The 17,635-nt window shown below is 51.6% G+C and overlaps 1 protein-coding gene across 1 annotated transcript; it reads left to right on the forward strand.

Moving 5' to 3' along the window:
- P2RY2 (purinergic receptor P2Y2) lies at positions 1-8,143 on the forward strand. The gene is made up of 2 exons (XM_014888718.2): positions 1-224; positions 6,878-8,143. Exon 2 carries the CDS (start codon positions 6,882-6,884, stop codon positions 7,956-7,958), a length of 1,077 nt encoding a protein of 358 aa, XP_014744204.1. The 5' UTR covers positions 1-224; positions 6,878-6,881; the 3' UTR covers positions 7,959-8,143.
- The last annotated feature ends 9,492 nt before the right edge of the window (positions 8,144-17,635 follow it).

The raw sequence follows: 17,635 nt of genomic DNA on the forward strand, positions 1-17,635 counted from the left end.
GCGGTGCAGCCCCACGCCCGCCCCATCCCGGCTCACACGCGGCGGCGGCGGCACCGGGAGCGGCACCGGGAGCGGCACCGGGAGCGGCACCGGGAGCGGCACCGGGACAGGGGAAGGACCAAAGCCGGGCATGGCACGGCCTCCACCGCCCTCCTGAACGGGGCGATCGGCGCTGAACCCCCGGCACGACCCCCGGCACGGAGCCCCGGGCTCGGCATCGCCCGGTGAGCGCGGCCGCGGCGGGCGGGGACCACGGAGGGACCATGGGGGAACCGTGGAGAGACCATGGAGGGGACCAGGAGGGGATCATGGGGGGTTGTGGGGGTGCGTGTCCTGCCCACGACAGGGAAGGACGGGTGACAGCCTCCAGGATCAAGTGGGAAATTCGTGGATGGGGTTGGAGTGGGGACACGGGTGGGTGGGACACGCAGATAGCGGGGACGCGACGCACACGGGGGTATACACATGTATAGGGGACACGGACACACACATGTCTAGGGCACACACACATGTGTAGGGGACACGGACACACACATGTCTAGGGGACACGGACACACACATGTCTAGGGCACACACACATGTATAGGGGACACGGACACACACAGGTATAGGGGACACACACGTGTAGGGGACACACACACATCTATAGGGGACACACACATGTGTAGAGACACACACACATTAATGAGGACACACGCATGTATAGGGGACACACACACATTAATGAGGACACACGCATGTATAGGGCACAGACACACCCCCATGTGTACACAGACACACACTGCAGATACAGTGGTGGCACTCGTTGCTGTCTGGGTGACATCGGTGACACAGGGTCCCAGTGCAGACAAAGCAGGGAGTGGGGCACTGCATGGACACAGCCGAACATCGACTCTCCTGCTCTCCTCCTCTCAACCCCAATACTGCTCCTAAAACCGCCCAAAAGCCCCAAAGTGCCCCAAGACAGGGCAGTGGCACCAGCAGCCGGCAGGGAGTCACTGGCATGGGCAAGTGCTGGCACAAATGGTTCAAACTGGGCACTCAGGGAAGCCTCCTGCTCCTTTTGGTCCTCTTTGCCTGAATTGTAGGATTTTTTATGCATTCATTCACAATAATATCTTTGCTGCTCGGTTTCTCCCTTCCCTGGGGAATTCACTGGCTGTTTACCCGTGATTTCCCGTACACAGCTCTGGTTAAACCATGGAGCTGACTCCTTGCTTTGCTCCGCGGGTTTTTCCACCTCTCTACGTGCTGGGCTCCCTATGTAATTTCTTTTGGAGTGTTTGCATTTACACTGCAATGGGTGATACTCTGATTTCAAACCCTTTGACTCCTTCTAGCAGGAACTAACCTCCAAAACATCCTTCTTCCCAGAGCTGGGCACAGGCTGACATCACTGCAGGAACGACTTTGGGGTCAAAACATCTTTTTTCTCTTTCTTTCCAGTTTTCTTATCAGTTTATTGCAAAAGCCGTTTGGCAGCCCACTGCCTTCCTGTACACGAGGTGAGGAGCAGCAAACTGGGCTCTGGAGGGCCACCAGCATTGGGGGTTGGTGGCCCTAGCTCGTGGTGGCTGCTGCCAAAATTGGGCTGTTTCATTACCACCAAATTCCTTGTTTTCCCTCAAGCAAAGGGTGGCTGATAGGTTAAGGGGCTCCAGTGCAAAGGGAGAGACCCCCAAAATGTGCTGAGCCCCAAAACATGGCTGTGTACCGGGGCTTAGCGGGTTATAAAAGGCCCAGAAGGATTTCTGTGGCACTGAGTGACTTTATCCTGTCTCTGCCCAGTGCGATTTTTATCTGGGGTTTGTTGACATGAAGCCAAAGCCATGAATAGTTCTCTGGCAGCGGAGCGTGCTGCCGGCCACGCCGGGCTCCCTCCCCACTGCTGAGCTGCCCCCACTCAAACCTGAATGGGAACCTCCCATGAAGCAAAGACTCTGTTTCCTCCACGGGATGGAGCCAAAAATTATCCCCCTGCTGTGGGGCTTTCTGGTGGTGCCATGGGTAATTGTGTTATCCCGGTTGTGCCTTTGGTTTTTGCAGGGTGATTGTGACTCCCTGGGTGTGGGCAGCAGGCTGGGAGGTCTCCATGGAAATGTCCTTTCTCCCAGATTCGGGGCTTGAAGGGTTACCAAGTTGTGGTCCCACACTCTTCTCTCTGGCTGTTGCTCCCTCCAAAGAACCTAAAGGATGCAAGTGCTCTGTTTCCCCCATGGAATAAGTAAAACTGGAAGTTTGAGGGCTCAGATAGGCTCCACCCCAATCCCACATCAGGGGAAAACAGGCAGGGAGCATCACCTTTGCTGAAGCAGGAAGGGAAGCATTGATGAAGGGATTAATTATTGGCCAGGATTGATGTTTGCTTCCAGAAGGATCCATCTCCAGAGCCCTGCCATGCTGGGAATTGAGTCAGGTTCAACTGAATGAAGGTAGCCTTAATGACCATTTTCACTGATGGTTTTAATGCTTTTTTAATTAACTTTAAAGCCACAGATTTGGTTTACCCCGATTGACTTCCCATGGTGTGGAGCAAGGCAGGAGCTTTTGGTACCCCCTGGGAAGTGAAGGCTGGAAGGGGGATTGATTCAGGGAGGAATTCAGGGAGTTTCTTGGGGGAAACCAGAAGTTTTTAGGAATGATTTCTCTCACAGCAAAACATTTTATTTGACCTACAAGCAAAGTCATAAAGTTCTTTTAAACTCATTGTGTCTTTTCTCCAGACTCTCCCCTTTTTAGCTTGGATCAAATTACTTAAAAACACTCTAGGAAACCAAAAACACCCCCAGAAAAATAATTTTCACTGAAAAATATTCAACTGAATTTGTTGAAGACAAATTCAACTCTGCTGTTTCTCATCCTGGCGACAGGAGGGGAAACTGAGGCACATGGCTGCTTCAGTGGAGTGGCTCCATTTCTGGAGTGGAGCTGCCCTCCAAAGGTGCTTTTTTGCAGGGACAGAAACACAGATTCTTTGCAAGGTTTTGGTTTAAATAAGGTGTTCTGGCTGTTTTGGGGGTGAAGGAAGGGCTAGACCCCACCCATCAAGGATAAAACAGGGAGATGGAAAACACTCCTTAAGCTGCTTGGCTATCCTGGAAATGAATTTTGGAGGTGTCTTGCCTTGGGATGGCTGGAGAGAAGCACTGAGGATGGTGGAGCTGGGGCAGCTGGAGAGGCCCTCAGCCCACACTGGAGAAAGGCTCTGAAGGTCACTGTGGCAGAAAGGATCCAGAGGGAAAGGGCAGATGACAACCAGGCAGGCTCAGATTTCGGCCAGATCCTGTCTCATGGCTCTGAGCAGAGAGGCTCAGGAGCATCTGAACACATTGCCTGTTTGCTTTTGGTCACAAAGGGCTTGAACCACAGTCCCAGAACAGTGAAAAACTATTCTAGGTCGTTTGCTTCCCAGAGTCTCGAGTAGTTCCTGATCCTGAGCGAGGATTTTGATGAGTCCACGAAATGCCTCTGAATTAGGGCAGGGAAAACACCCACGTTCTCCGTGTGTCCTTTGGAAGGGAGTCAGGGAGAAGATGCCGTGAATGGATCGTGGTTTCAGCCTTCAGCCTAAAACCATGGGAGCTGTGGCACAACAGGGCTGCCTCTGTGAGGTCCTGCTGGTAAATGAATCCATGTTAATTATTCGGGAAGGCAAATTAAACCTCATCAGCCCCCTGTGAAAACGTATTCATGGCAGCCGTGATTTGGTTGCTCTTTGTTGCTGCTGCCTGGCAAGTTCCTGAGCATGAAGCATGGCTGGGATGGCACTGGGAATGCTGAAAAATGGAGCAGAAATCAGGAGTCAAGGCCTTTACTTGGTAATTCATTGCCTGTCCCGTGGTCTCCCTGTGGAGTGGTGCCCATCCCTCAGCTGCCCATGACCTTCTCCCATGACAGCCCCCTCCTTTCCACATTGGCTGATCTAAATATCGCTGGCAGATACAGTTACAGGAGCATTTTGGGATGCTGACTTCACGTGCACATGCCTGTGGGTGCTTTATTTGAGGGCAGTGATGTGCCCTGGCTCCTCTCATCACCAGCTCCTCTCCTGTTCTGCCTTCATCCACTGGCACTGAGGTGTTTTCTGGGGAAAAACTCCCATGTCCCACAGGATAAACAGGTCCAAGGTCGCACTGCAGAGAGAGAGATGGTCCAGCCACTGCAGCCTCATCATGGATGTGTGTGGATGGCTGGAGGGCACCCAAAAAGCTGCTCCTGGTCACCTGCACCCAATGCCAGAGAAAAAAACTCCCACTGTGGCCTCAGGAAGGGCTGGGAGATGAAGTGATGAGGCAGATGCAGGTGGTTCTCACCAAAGCATCGTGGTTTGCTTGTTTTTGGGGGTCACAGAAGTGTTTATCCCTCTTGGCATCCTCAGGGATTGTCGCTGCTTTCGCCCTCCCCTCGTCCCTGCCGGGGGCTCGGGGTGTCACAGCTGGGGCTGGCATTTGTGCCACCCGTGGGCACAGCAAAGGGCAGTGCCACTGCCAGCTCTTGTGCCTTCACGTGCCCTGGCTGGCCCTGGCCTCTGCAGCTCGCTCCCTGCGGATGCAGCGGGACTGAGCGAGGGGGTGGACTGCAGCCATGGCTCCGGCACACACAGCAGGGCTTGTCCCAGGGATTCTGGGCAAAACAAGGGTGAAAAAGGAAAAAGAAAGGCTTTTGCATTCCCAGAAGGGAAAGGAGGGAGAGCACGACAGCAAGGACAAGGCTCCATTCAAACCAACCAGCAAACACTGTTTGCTCCTTGTCCTGAAGATGGAGACGAGGAACTTGGCACATCCCTGGGCAGCCAGAGGAGATTCCCCACCTTGGCTTACGGGTGGATTAGGGTTGGGTTTTCTTGCTGGAACCTGTGGGAAGATAGGCTGGAATTCAGGGTGATCTCCCCCCATCAGTGCTGGGTTATGTGCAGGGGAGAGAGGGAATGCAAATGGAGAAATCCCATGCCAGGCTGAAGCCTCTGGGGCTCTGTAACCCTTCCCTGTGCCTTTTAGGGCATCTTGTGTGGCTTCCCTCGGTCACGGTGGCCTGTCCAACCCGTTTCATCAGCTGCCAGGTCTGTGGGCAACCTCTCTCTGGCTGGCCACAGATCTGCAAAGCTCAGAGGGAAGGAAAAAAACTGCAGAGAACAGCAGCTGGAAAATGTTTTCCCGTCTTCCAGAGCCCTGTTAACCCTTTCCATCCACAGCCACACTGCTGAGGACTTAGGGGATGCAGGATGGGAGCAAGGCTGAACTGAGTGCAGGAAAAGCAACACCCTGAGGGCAGGACAATGCTGGCTCCTGACTGTCATCCCAGAGTGGCTCCCAAAGTTCTATTGGGGTTTTTGCAGAGATTGCAGATTAGTGGGGGTGTGAGTGTGTGCGTGGTTTCCACCCCTGTTCTTGGGAAGTGTGAGCCTCAGCCAGCACTGCTCCTGCTCTGCTCCAAGGGGAAACATCAGCAGGGATGGTGTCAGTGCACTTCTGGACAGGTTGTTTGATCCAGTCCCTGGAGCAAGGACTGGAGTCATCCCCTTGGGGTGAGCTGGAAGCATCACTTCATCCCTTCTCCCTCAGCAAACAGTTGTCAAGGTGCTTTTCAGTACCAAAGTGCTTTACTTTGGTGAGAGATCATCCAGGCTGGCAGCTTCGAGGAGGCTGTCATTGCCTCCTTCCCTGCAGGGTCTGAGTTGGACATAGGGGCAGGATAGCTCTGGATCTGGTGTTTGTTTTGCAAGAAGGGGCATGGCATGGTCCCACTGTCCCTCAGCATGGTGGCACCAGGTTAGTGCTGAGCCCTTTACCTAAAAAAGCCAGGATCACTCTTATCCTCCTAAAATCCTGGTGAGGTTTGGCTCAGGGTACATCCCACACACTCATTCCATGGACACCTTTCCTCCTGCAGGAGCTCCTGGTCCCTGAGCTCCTGGGCTGGATTATCTCTGTGTAACCCCCATTTCCACAGGCTTCCCGTAAGGCAGGGGACAGCAGGGACATCAAACCAGCTTCTCTTACGGGAAGGGAGGAAATGCATTTTAATTTGATTCCTGACCCATGGGCTCGCTCAGAGATCGTGTGTCAGCAGAGCCCAGGGCACAAAAGGGCCCTTGTCCCTCCTCACAGACAGGCCGGGCTCTGTGTGTCTGCAGAGACCCTTTCAAGGCCATTTTTGTCCTCCCAGCTGATCAGTCCCGTGCAGAAACCAGCTCTGCACAAGCAGGGCTCAAGGCCAGGAGGCAGGACTGTGACCTGGCCACCATCAGCCCGACACTAAACCCATTAAAGACCCCTCATCCTCATCAACAGCCAAGCCATGCAGAGCCCCTGTGGTGGAGAACATCCTTTTGGCAAGGTTTGGTTACAGGGCCTGCAGCTATGGTGGGGTTTGCCCTACCACAAGGAGCTGAAGACCTCTGAAATGGGGGCCAGTCACGAGGATTGCATGCTGAAATTCCACTTTCTAATCCTTTCTGCCTGGGATTTAGTAGGACCCATTTTTACTGGTGCTCAGCTGAGTCATTTCTTGTGGCTGGTTAAACACAGAATGGAGCATCTTTCCTATTCTCTGATGCAGGAGACCAAATTTCTGTGTGAACCTGGTGGGAAGTTTGGTTTGGGACAATGAACTGGGCTGCAGGAGGTCAGAGGTGGACTCCCACATGTGGCCTGGTGTTTGTTGGTGACTTTAAAGCAGCTCAGTTCTTCCTCTGTGCTCCAGATGCAAAATGAGGTTAAATAAAACTCACCTCATCCACCTGACCATAACTACTCCATGCCAGGGACTGCTCAGTTGTGTCACCAACACCATGAGGCCAGGGGTCTGTGGTCAGTGATGTGCTGCCCTCTTGAGCCATTGCCTCCATGTCCTTACAGCCTCTTTGCTTTCCCCCCAGGGTGATGGAGAACCTCACAATTCCTCCAGCCTGGAGCAGGGTCACCAACAGCTCCTCGGACCCAGGTGGCACAGATGACAATCCCTACAAGTGCGTGTTTGACGAGGACTTCAAATACGTCCTGCTGCCCGTCTCCTATGGCATCGTGTGTGTGGTGGGGCTCTTCCTCAACCTGCTGGCCCTCTATGCCTTCATCTTCAGGATCAAGACCTGGAACGCCTCCACCACCTACATGTTCAACCTGGCCATCTCGGACACGCTCTACGTGGTGTCCCTGCCCCTGCTGGTGTACTACTACGCCATGGGGGACAACTGGCCCTTCAGCGTGGGGCTGTGCAAGATTGTCCGCTTCCTGTTCTACACCAACCTCTACTGCAGCATCCTCTTCCTGCTCTGCATCAGCATCCATCGTTTCCTGGGCATCTGCTTCCCGCTGAAGTCGCTGCGCTGGGGCCACGTGCGCCACGCGCGCCGCGTGTCGGCGGCCGTGTGGGCCGTGACCGTGGTGTGCCAGTCCCCCGTGCTCTTCTTCGTCACCACCAGCGTCAAGGGTGACACCATCACCTGCCACGACACGTCCAGCAAGGACCTCTTCGGCCAGTTTGTCATCTACAGCTCGGTGATGCTGGTGCTGCTCTTCTGCATCCCTTTCCTCGTCATCATCGTCTGCTACTGCCTGATGGCCCGGCGGCTGCTCCAGCCCACCCGGGGCATCTCCCGCCTGTCCCGCTCCAAAAAGAAGTCGGTGAAGATGATCATCATCGTCCTGGTGGTCTTCATTGTTTGTTTCCTGCCTTTCCACGTCACCCGTACCTTGTACTACTCCTTCCGGAGCTGGGACCTCAGCTGCCAGACCCTCAATGCCATCAATTTGGCCTACAAGGTGACTCGTCCCCTGGCCAGCACCAACAGCTGCTTGGATCCCATTTTGTATTTCTTAGCAGGGCAACGATTTATGAAGTTTGCAGGCAACAAAATGCCAGGGAAGCCTCAGAACGAGGTGGCACTGGGCATTGTGCCCAACAGTCACCTGGGAACCAGCAGCGACACAGACACGCTCTCCAAGGATCTGAAATCCTAGCTGTGCTCCATAGAAGGGTTTATTCTGGGCGTGGAGGCAGGACAGGATGCTCTGGAGCCCGAGGCTTTGGGTGTTTGGGATGCCTGGGCTTGCACTCACTCCAGTGTGATCTGTGTGAAATGCACTCCTCTGTCTCTTCTGCTGTATTTTTTTCGGAAAGATGCAGCTGTGGTTGCACACGTGAACCCTGATCTCTGGCTCTGTATCCCAGTCTGCCCCTCTCATCAACGCTGAGGTGACCAAATCTGGGAAAAAAAATCGTGCCCTGAGTGCCTTGAATCATTTTCCAAGTCAAAAATACCTTGTACGAAAGGTCCCCCTAAAGAATTCCGTCTGCACGTTGCCTGGAACAGGGGGAGCTGGAATTTCTTTGTGCCTTGGCAAGGCAGGAAGGGCTTTGGGTGGATGGGGAGAGTCAGCTGCAGTTCTGCTGAACAGCTTGGTGCAAATGTCAAGGACAAGTAACACCCAGAGAGGGAAAGGGTCTCCCACAGCTTTGTGTCCCTGAAGAAATTGTCTCCCAGCTTCAAGCTGGCAGAGCAGGGATGGATTCCCATTAACCAGGGTGCTGATGGATATTCCATCTCACTGGAGTGCACTGGTAGCAGCCCACTGAGTTTACTGGTACCATTGAGCAGGTCCCCTGTAGGTTTCTCCAGTGGGGCCAACATCTTCCAAAAAACCCATTAGAATGCTTCCCAATAGTCACCCTTTAAAAGCTTTTAGGAACCTACAGCTTCCAGCTGCTGGCTTTAATAATTATCTCCAGCTCATTAAAATTTAAGGTGAGCTGTTCATGTCTTGTTTTTAACCCCCTTCCTGGTGTTTCCAGCCCAGCAGCAAAGACCAGCCTTCATCCCTTTGGCTGAGCACTGCCACATCCCCATTGCTGTCCCTCAGAGGTGACAAAATCTGCCAGCACTAAACCCTGCGTTGAGGAGCTGCAAGTGGTGCTGAGCTCAACTCCATTCTGCCTGGCTTTGTAAAAAAATGTCCACAAAGCATTTCACCAGAAGGTGCTCTTAGTGATTTTCCCTGTAATTGTTGGGTTGGAGAGCCCAGAGCCCACATCCATGATTTCCCTGCCAGGAGGATGCTGATCCCTCTCCCCAAAAATGAAAATTGCTTGGGCTGCAGCACTGAACAAGTCACATTTTGTAAAAGCTCAGTTTCAGGACTAGGCAAACACATTTGATGTTGGCTTAGGCCAAGACCTCAGAGCACTCCTTGGTTTCTCCCATCCTTCCTTCTTGTGTTTTTCTGGAGACAAAGCCACGGTGCCACGTCACCAGTTGTGTTCAGTCACGGGTGGCTGGGACCATTCAGGGCTAACTGGGAGGTTCCTGTGCTCCCACCCCCAATGAGGGGCTCCTGTCCCAGCCAAAAATGTCACAACCACGGGAGGCAAAGGCAAACAGCACATTTGTAGGGTGGGCCATCCCAGCCTCGAGTGTGTTCAGGATAGGATTGGGTTAAGGCTGGGCTTGGACCATGGCAGGGCCTTTATTCCTTTGTTCTTGTGGAGTGAACTTGGCTTTGGGGTGAGGGTCATGGCATAGTCACTGGGGCGAGACAAATAACTGGGAGAAATGAATTCAGCCAGGGCACTGACCTGGTACAAACCTCACTCCAGGCCAGGCCTTGCCTGCTCTCCCACACTTGCCAAAAAGCAGCGTGGACACAGAGCTACGTGCTCTGAATAATTCAACAAAAACATAGCCTCAGTTTCCTCCTGAGATCCTGCTTGGAAATCCCACCTCCCTCTGAGCTGGCTTTGAGCACTACCAGTGCCATCAGGGGTGTCCCTCTGTGATCCTCATCCCCAAGGGATCCCACTGGCCAGATGCAGAGAGGTTGGAGAGGTACCAGCTGGAAATCTAGCTCTAGACTTTTTTTTTTGTTTGTTTTGTTTGTTTCTGTTTGTAAAAGCACTAACTTATACTAGAGAGAGAAAAAAAAAAGGTGAGTTTTATGACAGTGACTGTACATTTTTATTTTTGTAACATGCAGACACCTCAGATTTCTGACAGTAAATGAGTTTATTTCTACTACAAGCATTTCTCTGCTGTCTCCTGTGGTATGTACAAAGATGAGTATTGGGGGTAGAAACTGAGTTGTTGAATTCCATGGAAATATTTTAAGCTCCAGGTACAGCTGTCCACTCCTCTGTGAATCTTGATCTCCATCTAATTCAATTAATTCATTATCTCCACTCTTGATTCAAGATGTCCATGGGGCTGGTGCCACCAGTTCTGGCAACACCCAGGTGCAGAGACAGCCCTGTGGTCATGCCAGGGCTTCCCAGGGGACAAAACCCCTTGGAATGTGACAAATTCAATAGCCAACCCTTTTGGTTGTGTCTCCATGGTCTTGGGAGCTTCTAGGCTGCTCTTGTTGAAGACTAGAAGAAATTGTTAGGTGAAGTAATTAATTAACAAATCTCAAAATAATTTGTCTCCCAGCCCATAGACTTTTTTTAAATTTGTTTTTCTAGTTCTCCCAGCCACTCAAAAGCCACCAAACGAAGATGTTGGAAACCTCTGGTTTTCAGAGGCTCCTCACCTTCCCCTGCAGACACCAGGAGAAGGTTTCCTGAGCCTGACCACAAGTCCCCATGAAAAAATACATTTGGTTTCAATTTAGTTTTCATTTGGTTTGCCATTTATCTCGGTCCCCAGCCTGGCTTTCACTGGGCCTTTCTCTCTCAGTGAAACAAGGCTCAGGACCCACTCAGCTCCATGGATGTGTTAATTCCAAACTGTGGCCAGACCTTGCATTCTGCTCAGGAATAATCTGGGCAGCTCAAAGAGGAGCTCCCAAGGGTTATGGATGATGTCTGCAAATACAATTTTTTGGAAACCCACTGCTCTGTGCATCCCTGGAAATGTTCAAGGCCAGGCTGGACAGGGCTGGTGCTTGGTTTCCTTGCCCATGGCAGGGGGATTAGAATGAGATGATCTTTAAGGTCCTTTCCAAGCCAAACCTTCTGTGATTCCATGACTCTCTGGTTCTGTGAATTCCTTCACTGTGAATTCCTTCACTTTTCATCCTGAAGCCGTTTTCAAATCAGTTTACTCTTGATGTCCCAGTAATGTCTTTAAGGGGCAGCCAGTCCCTCATCACCCCCCTGTGGGACAGAAGCCCTTCATGGTCCCCTGCACCAGGGCAGAAAGCTTTGCTCTGCTTACTCTTTTCAAGAACTTTGAAGCCCTTAGGGCTGCCAAAACACAAAGCCTCAAAAGCATAAAGCCAAAGAAATAGCTGTGAGCCCCAGAAATGCTAAATTAAATATCCCAGGATGCACCCTCTGAAAAGCCCCTCTTGATTTTCAGCCCAGAATTTTGGGATCTCTCTCTGGGACCAAGGGCTCACACGTGAATAGATTTAATAGATTTAACTTCATTCCCAAATCTTTACTGCAATGACTCTGCACAGCTCATACCAGCACTGAGTCACCCAAACCCAAGAATGAGAATTAAGGAAGAAAAACAACCACTGATGGGGAACACAGAGGTTGTGCAGAGAAACAAGCAGGAAAAAAAAAAAAACACCCAGCCGTGCCAAGTGGTTACAAACCACTTTTTCTAAATATCCCTTAGCACAGGGAGCAGGAAGTAAAAGTGAAGAGCACTGATGGTTTCCTGCCAAGGAAACAAATTGTGACATGGATTGGAGGGATGCACGCTTCTGCTGGACCTTCCCAGCATCCAAGTGGAGAGCTTTTCCTTCCTTGCCTTTCTAGGAAGCAGACTCTTAATGGGACAGTGGCAGGCACTGGGCCATGTTGTTACTGTAAACACTTGGTGCATCCATTCATTTTTCCAAGTCCTGTCTCCATTTTTCTTCTGGTTTTGTGCCTTGGGGCTGGATTATCCTGAGGAACAAGTCTGTCTGCCTCTCCAAGTCAATTCTGACCTGGTTGGCCAGTTTGATTCAGGGACAAAGTCACCACACTGTTGAGCTCCTACGAATTTCATGGGAAATTTTGATGTGAAGGAGAATGAGCCAAAGGAATTGTCACCCAACGGCTCAAAATTTGTTTTAGACACCAGAGAAACCTCCCCCATGCCAGAGTGTCCCTTAAACCATGATGTGTGAGGGAGGGTGACAGGCTCAAAGCCACCCAGCAGGCCAAAGGTTTGTTCAAATACTGGGAGGAGAGTTCCAAATCCCACAAACTGATATTACTGCAGAAATTCTCCCCATATGGATGGGCCAAGGCAGCAGTTGCTCAGGGAGAAATCAAACCAGTGGGTGTTTGAAATAACATGCCAATCACCCAGCTTTGTGAGGAGTTTATTTGAAGACTTTCACAGCTTCAGTACCAATATTTGCAGACTCTGACAAATAAATGCTCAGGAAAACCTGAAAGTTTAAAATACCCCTTTAAAAAAATATAAAAAATTCCTCAAATACCTGCAGTTTTAAGCCCTGGCTAAGCACCAACATTTTGGGGTGTATTTGGGGAGCAGCTGGATTGTGCACATGTAGGCACACATGCATGTGTTATATGTGAGCACACAGATGCCCACAATCCCACTTGTCCATGCTCCAGGTTTGGAGAAGGGTTTGAACCCTCAAGCCTATTGCCAAGGGCAGAGGAAAGCATTTAGAACAGCCAAAAAACCCACCCAAAACCTAATTTATACAAGAACAGCAATTCCACAGATCCTCCCAGCCAGCTGAAATCTTCCTGGCTGTGGCTCCTCACTCATGACATGAGCTGCAAGGTCTCAGCTCCCCCAAACCCCCATCCTGACTGGGTGGGTGGGTTTTGCAACCCCTTTTGATGCTGCTGGTGGGAGAGATTCTCCCACCAGACCCTTCTCCTCTGCTTTTGCCCCTCACTATGGAAAGGCACCAGCCCTTCCCAGCTCCCCTTAAATCCTGGGGGAGCCCTCAAACCACCCAGCTCCCGTATTTGAACTTGGGAAGAAAGGGGTGAGGGGTTTTCAGCTGAGATCTCAGCCTGTGGGGAACCTTGGGAGGTGGTGGGAGGTTGGAAACGTGGAAAATCCTGGGCCCAGCAGTGCAAAATCCATCCTGGGCTGATTTTTAATGGAGAGACAATTCGGCTGAATAGGCTGCAGCTGCTGCAGCAGAGTCCTCTGCTGGTGCCAAGGGGATGTGCCAGCATCAGGGTCCTTGTCCCCAGACTGGGACTGTGTCACTCAACAGCCACTCAAGGCAGGGTCATGATTTCCATCCGTGGGAATGGGGAGGTTTTCTTTTCACTTTCAAGTTTCCCTTGTGTGGTTTCTCCTCCTGTGATGTGTGGTTTTAATGGCAGGAGAGGAGCCTGGTCACCATCAGCTCATCATCCAGTCTCCCACTTGCTGTTCCTGCTCCATCCCTTCCCCTAAGGGAAGTCTTGGTGCTCATTTTACATTCTGCCATCCTTTTTCTCAGGTGGGACAAGTGGTTTGGAGACTGTCCGGACACCATTAGGAAAGGATGGATGTGTATGGATGGAGGTGGAGGCCACTTGGCACCCACAAGGAAGGGAAGGGAAGGACCTTGGTGCTGCCCTTCATGGTGGGGCTTCCCCACCATCACTTGCCTTTGGAAACGAGTTTATTTTAGATGTCACTGATCAGTCACTCACCTGCGCCCTGAAACTCCCTGCAAACCTCCTCTGCTGAGGAGCAAGAGGGTGGGATGAGCCAGGGATGTCTTTCCTAAGCTTCTGCAGGTGAGCAGCTCCACCCCCAGCCGGATGCTGTCCTTGCCCTGCTCCTGCTCCGTGACTTGGGTGCATTTTGCAGCCTGGCAGCAGGACAGGGCTCCGCGTGGGTGCCAGCACAGCCTGTTTGCAAACAGGGTGCGGGTTCAACGCTGCTTGTGGCCTGTGGAACGAGTCCATCTGGTCCCAAACAAGCCCGAGAGCCTTGGGATGGGGCTGAAAAGCAGGTTGGGAGCTCGTGTGCGGTGTCTTTGGTGTCACCCTGTCACCAGTGCAGCCTGCAGGGCCAAGTGGAAAGGCTGCAAAAAGGGGGAGGTGCTCAGGGATCCACACTCTTCTGGTCCTCCTTGGGCAAAGGAGACAGCCCAGCTGGCAGCTGCTAAATGACCCGAATTGTCCCTAAATAGCTTCTGCAGCCCTGTGCTCAGCAAGATGCCAATACTCCCGTGTCTCACCCTCCAGCATCCCCCGAGGATGAGCTCACGGGGCTGAGCCCTAAAATAACTCACTGGGGGTAGTGGGTGGGTGGGCATCGCTGTCACTGCACCATCACCAACGTCACCATTCCCAAACCTGTGTCCCCAAGCCCATCTGGGCTCCCAAAGCCCTCTGGCACACAGTGGATGCACCACAGCATCCGAGGGACCGCCAGAGGTTGCTGAGGAAGTCTCAAAAGCCCCGGAGCATCTTCCCAGCTTGTGTCTCCCCATCTGCTCCTCTTCAGGCAAATGGGCTGCCAGCAGGGTGGTCTGGGCTCAGGGACCCCTCTGTGGGGTGATGCAGCAGGTATGGCGAGCAGCAGCAGTGCCAGGGGCGTGGAATCTTTGGGATTGTAAGCCCGGATTGAGTGACGTGAGGGGGGTGCCTCCAGCCAGCGCCGTGGGCAGCACCGAGTGCCCGTGTCCCAGGATGCCAATTGCATGTGGTGATTAATATCCCACTGTCCTGACCCTCATCCAAACTTTATGAGGTCATTTCCTCGAAATCCATCATCCCTTCCCGGGCAATGCTTCCCAGATGTTGCAGCCCTTCCCTGCATTTCAGTATCTGGCTGGTGATGTGAGGCAGCACAAAGCCTGGAGCATGAGCAGCACGTTCCAGCAATGCCTTGAAGCATCAAAATCCCCCTCATCATCAAAATATTTCCATTTTTTTTTTGTCCCGGTTATGGAAACTCTTTGAGCATCCCCAGAAGGCAGCTGGATTGAAATGTGCTGCAAATTCGGATTTGTAGCAGCTGCTCTTCCTCCTGGTTGCCCGTAGATGGAGGAAGAGCACTGCCCCCTCTGGGTCCCTCCTTCAGCTGCCTGCTGGGTGGGGGCACGCGGTGTTTTGGGGGTCTCCTCCCCCCTGCTTTGGCCCATCACATGCTTGGTTTGGGTGGGTAAAGCCCGTCCTGGGAGAGATGTTGGCTGTGACCTGCACAAGACCCCGGTATGAACCCACAAGACAGAGCTGGCCTTTCCAGGACCCCACGGACCCTCCTGAGACACTCAGGATGCCCAGGTGGCCACATCCAGATGGGTATCCCCCAAAAAGAGAAGAGCTGCTTTGGAGGAGTTTGTGTCCAAGCCATGCCAGTGGTGGTGCAGTGATGGATCTGCACATTCCCAGCCCAGGGCTGTGGATCCAGCTGGTGATGTCCAAGGAGGCTGAATCATTCCAGGCAAGCACCACACACAGATTTACCACCAAGGTGCTGCACTGCCCCTCAGAGACTGATGTTTAGTTGAGGGTGGAAATATTTTGGGAAGGAATAGAGAAGCTGGGGATGGAAATGTGCAAGGCCAGGTTGGATGGAGTTTGGAGCAACCTGGGATAGAGGGAGGTGTCCCTTCCTGTGTCAGGGAGGTTGATCTTTAAGGTCCCTTCCCACCCAAATGATTCTGTGTTTTCTATAAATACCTCAACTCCCAGGAAACATCATCGTTTTGGGAGATAGAATTATTCCCCTTCCTACTTTTCTGATACAAAGCACTTGACTTCTCATTTCAAAAAGACACTTTTTCAAAAGCAAAAACAAAAACGATCCAAAAACAAGCAAAAAAACCTCCACTCTATTTATTTATTTAACCCAAATAGGCAAGGGTTAAAAGAAATCAACAGAAACTACTTGCTTTGACCTCCCTTTGACCGGAATCATGTTTTCCTCCCAAATTTTGGTTCAGCCACCCAGTCACAAAATGCCTCCTGCCCCAGCCTTGCCCAGGGCCGGCTTTGTGGGTTTTATCCAGTTTCAAGTTAATGGGATTATTGTGAAACTGGTGGACGCACACTTGACGTCGACCCTGTGTGGGAGGAGGATCTGAAGACTGTAAGAAACTCGATTTAGGAGGAAAAGAAGCACGAGAAAGACTCAGTGCCCTCATTACCCTGCAGATAAAGCACTCACAAAAGCAGGGAGGGATAAAAAAAATCCTTTTCCAATGAGAGCAAATGTTTACCCTGCACGATACCAAGTGACCCCAGGTAATCTCAGGTTTAATGACATGGTTTAGTACCACTGAAAAGGGCCTCTTTTGTATTTCTCAGGTTGCCATTCAGAGATGTCCCCACTGGGGAATTTCCTACGGATATCTGGAGATATCCTGGTAACAGCAGTGACACTTTTCAAATGTCTTGTGAAACCTGTTATATGGATAAATGCATATTTATGTATTTTGAGATGCGTTGTGCATTTTTTTTTCACACATATTTGCATAAGCCCCAGTGCCCCATTGCTGGCAGAGGCCACTGAGAAAGGGACAGGGGGAAGGAATTAGCAATGTGATACCTGCTCTGAATCACAGCCCGCTTTTGTGGCTGCAGGGTTTTGTGAGAAGGAGGTGGGGTAAGTTAGATAATCCCCAGAAAATTTCCCTGCTTTGGAAACTGTCCTGCTTTTACAACCTCCACACGTCACGCTACCTCCTCTAGGTGGGTGCTGGGGGGTGATGGAACAGGGGGGGTTCCATCCAGGTGATCTTGGATCTTAGTCCTGGGTCTTGGACAGGTCTTTTGCAGCCATGAGGAGCTCGATCACAGTTTGAGGTCTTCATTTCCCCTTGGGACGTGTCAAATCTCCAGCCCATCTCCCTGTGGAACAGCAGGGCAGGGACAGCTGGCAGGAGATGCTGCCACCTCCTCAGCACTGTGCAATTCAGCACAATTAATTTTATCCACCACCACCACCAAGCTCTGCATTGTGGGCTCTGCTTCCTGTTAACTCCTTCGGCAGCTTTCAGTGAGTTGTTCCTCAAAAATCTTCCACACTCTGAAGAGGATTTTCACATTCAACTTGCTTGGTGTCCATCACCTCTGCCGTGCATCCTGTTTGGACATGCTGTGGATCTTCTGCAGGAGGTTTTCTTTCCCCTGGTGACATTTCTCAGCCTGCTGTTTGGACCTGGCTGCCCTGGGCCTTTTGGAATCAGTGCTTTGCATTTGCATCCTCAGCCCACTTCCACTCCCTCTGCAAACATCTCATCCTGTTCAGCTGCTTAATTCTCAGGAGCTTCCTCATTTCTTTGTCATTTTCCTTTTTGCACTCAAACACTGCAGTACCAGGAATTGTTTCCCACTGAAAATACTTTGCAGCAATACTGAACCTTCTCTACTAAATCCAAACAACTTTCTAACCGTGGCCAGGCAGGGGTTTAGCTGAGCCAAATCAAGCCCATCAAGATAATGCCCAAGGATAGTCAACCCCATGGGCTGGCCGTGAATTTGTCATCTCCAAGGATGGAGCACTAATTCATGGCTAAACTAGGAGGGATTCCAGGACCTGAGAGCTTTAAAGAGGTTGAACTGCTGTGGACTTTTACAAAGAAAAGTCCAGAGCATCTTGCAGCAGAAGCATCTCTTGGATGGTCTCAGTAAAAGAGAGAAAAGTAAATTCTCTCAAATATTGCTGTAGAAAATGACTTTTTCTCGTATTTCACGATCTAGTCCAGGGTCCAGGATCTCGCCCCCATCAGCATCTTGCTGGGGCAAGGCTGGTGGAGGTGGTGAGAGC

Source organism: Sturnus vulgaris, chromosome 2 (genome assembly GCF_052056855.1).
Source record: "Sturnus vulgaris isolate bStuVul1 chromosome 2, bStuVul1.hap1, whole genome shotgun sequence".
NCBI lineage: Eukaryota > Metazoa > Chordata > Aves > Passeriformes > Sturnidae > Sturnus > Sturnus vulgaris.

Excerpts from the sequence above, each read along its gene's own strand:
- P2RY2 (XM_014888718.2), top strand. The coding sequence starts at position 6,882 with ATGGAGAACCTCACAATTCCTCCAGCCTGGAGCAGGGTCACCAACAGC.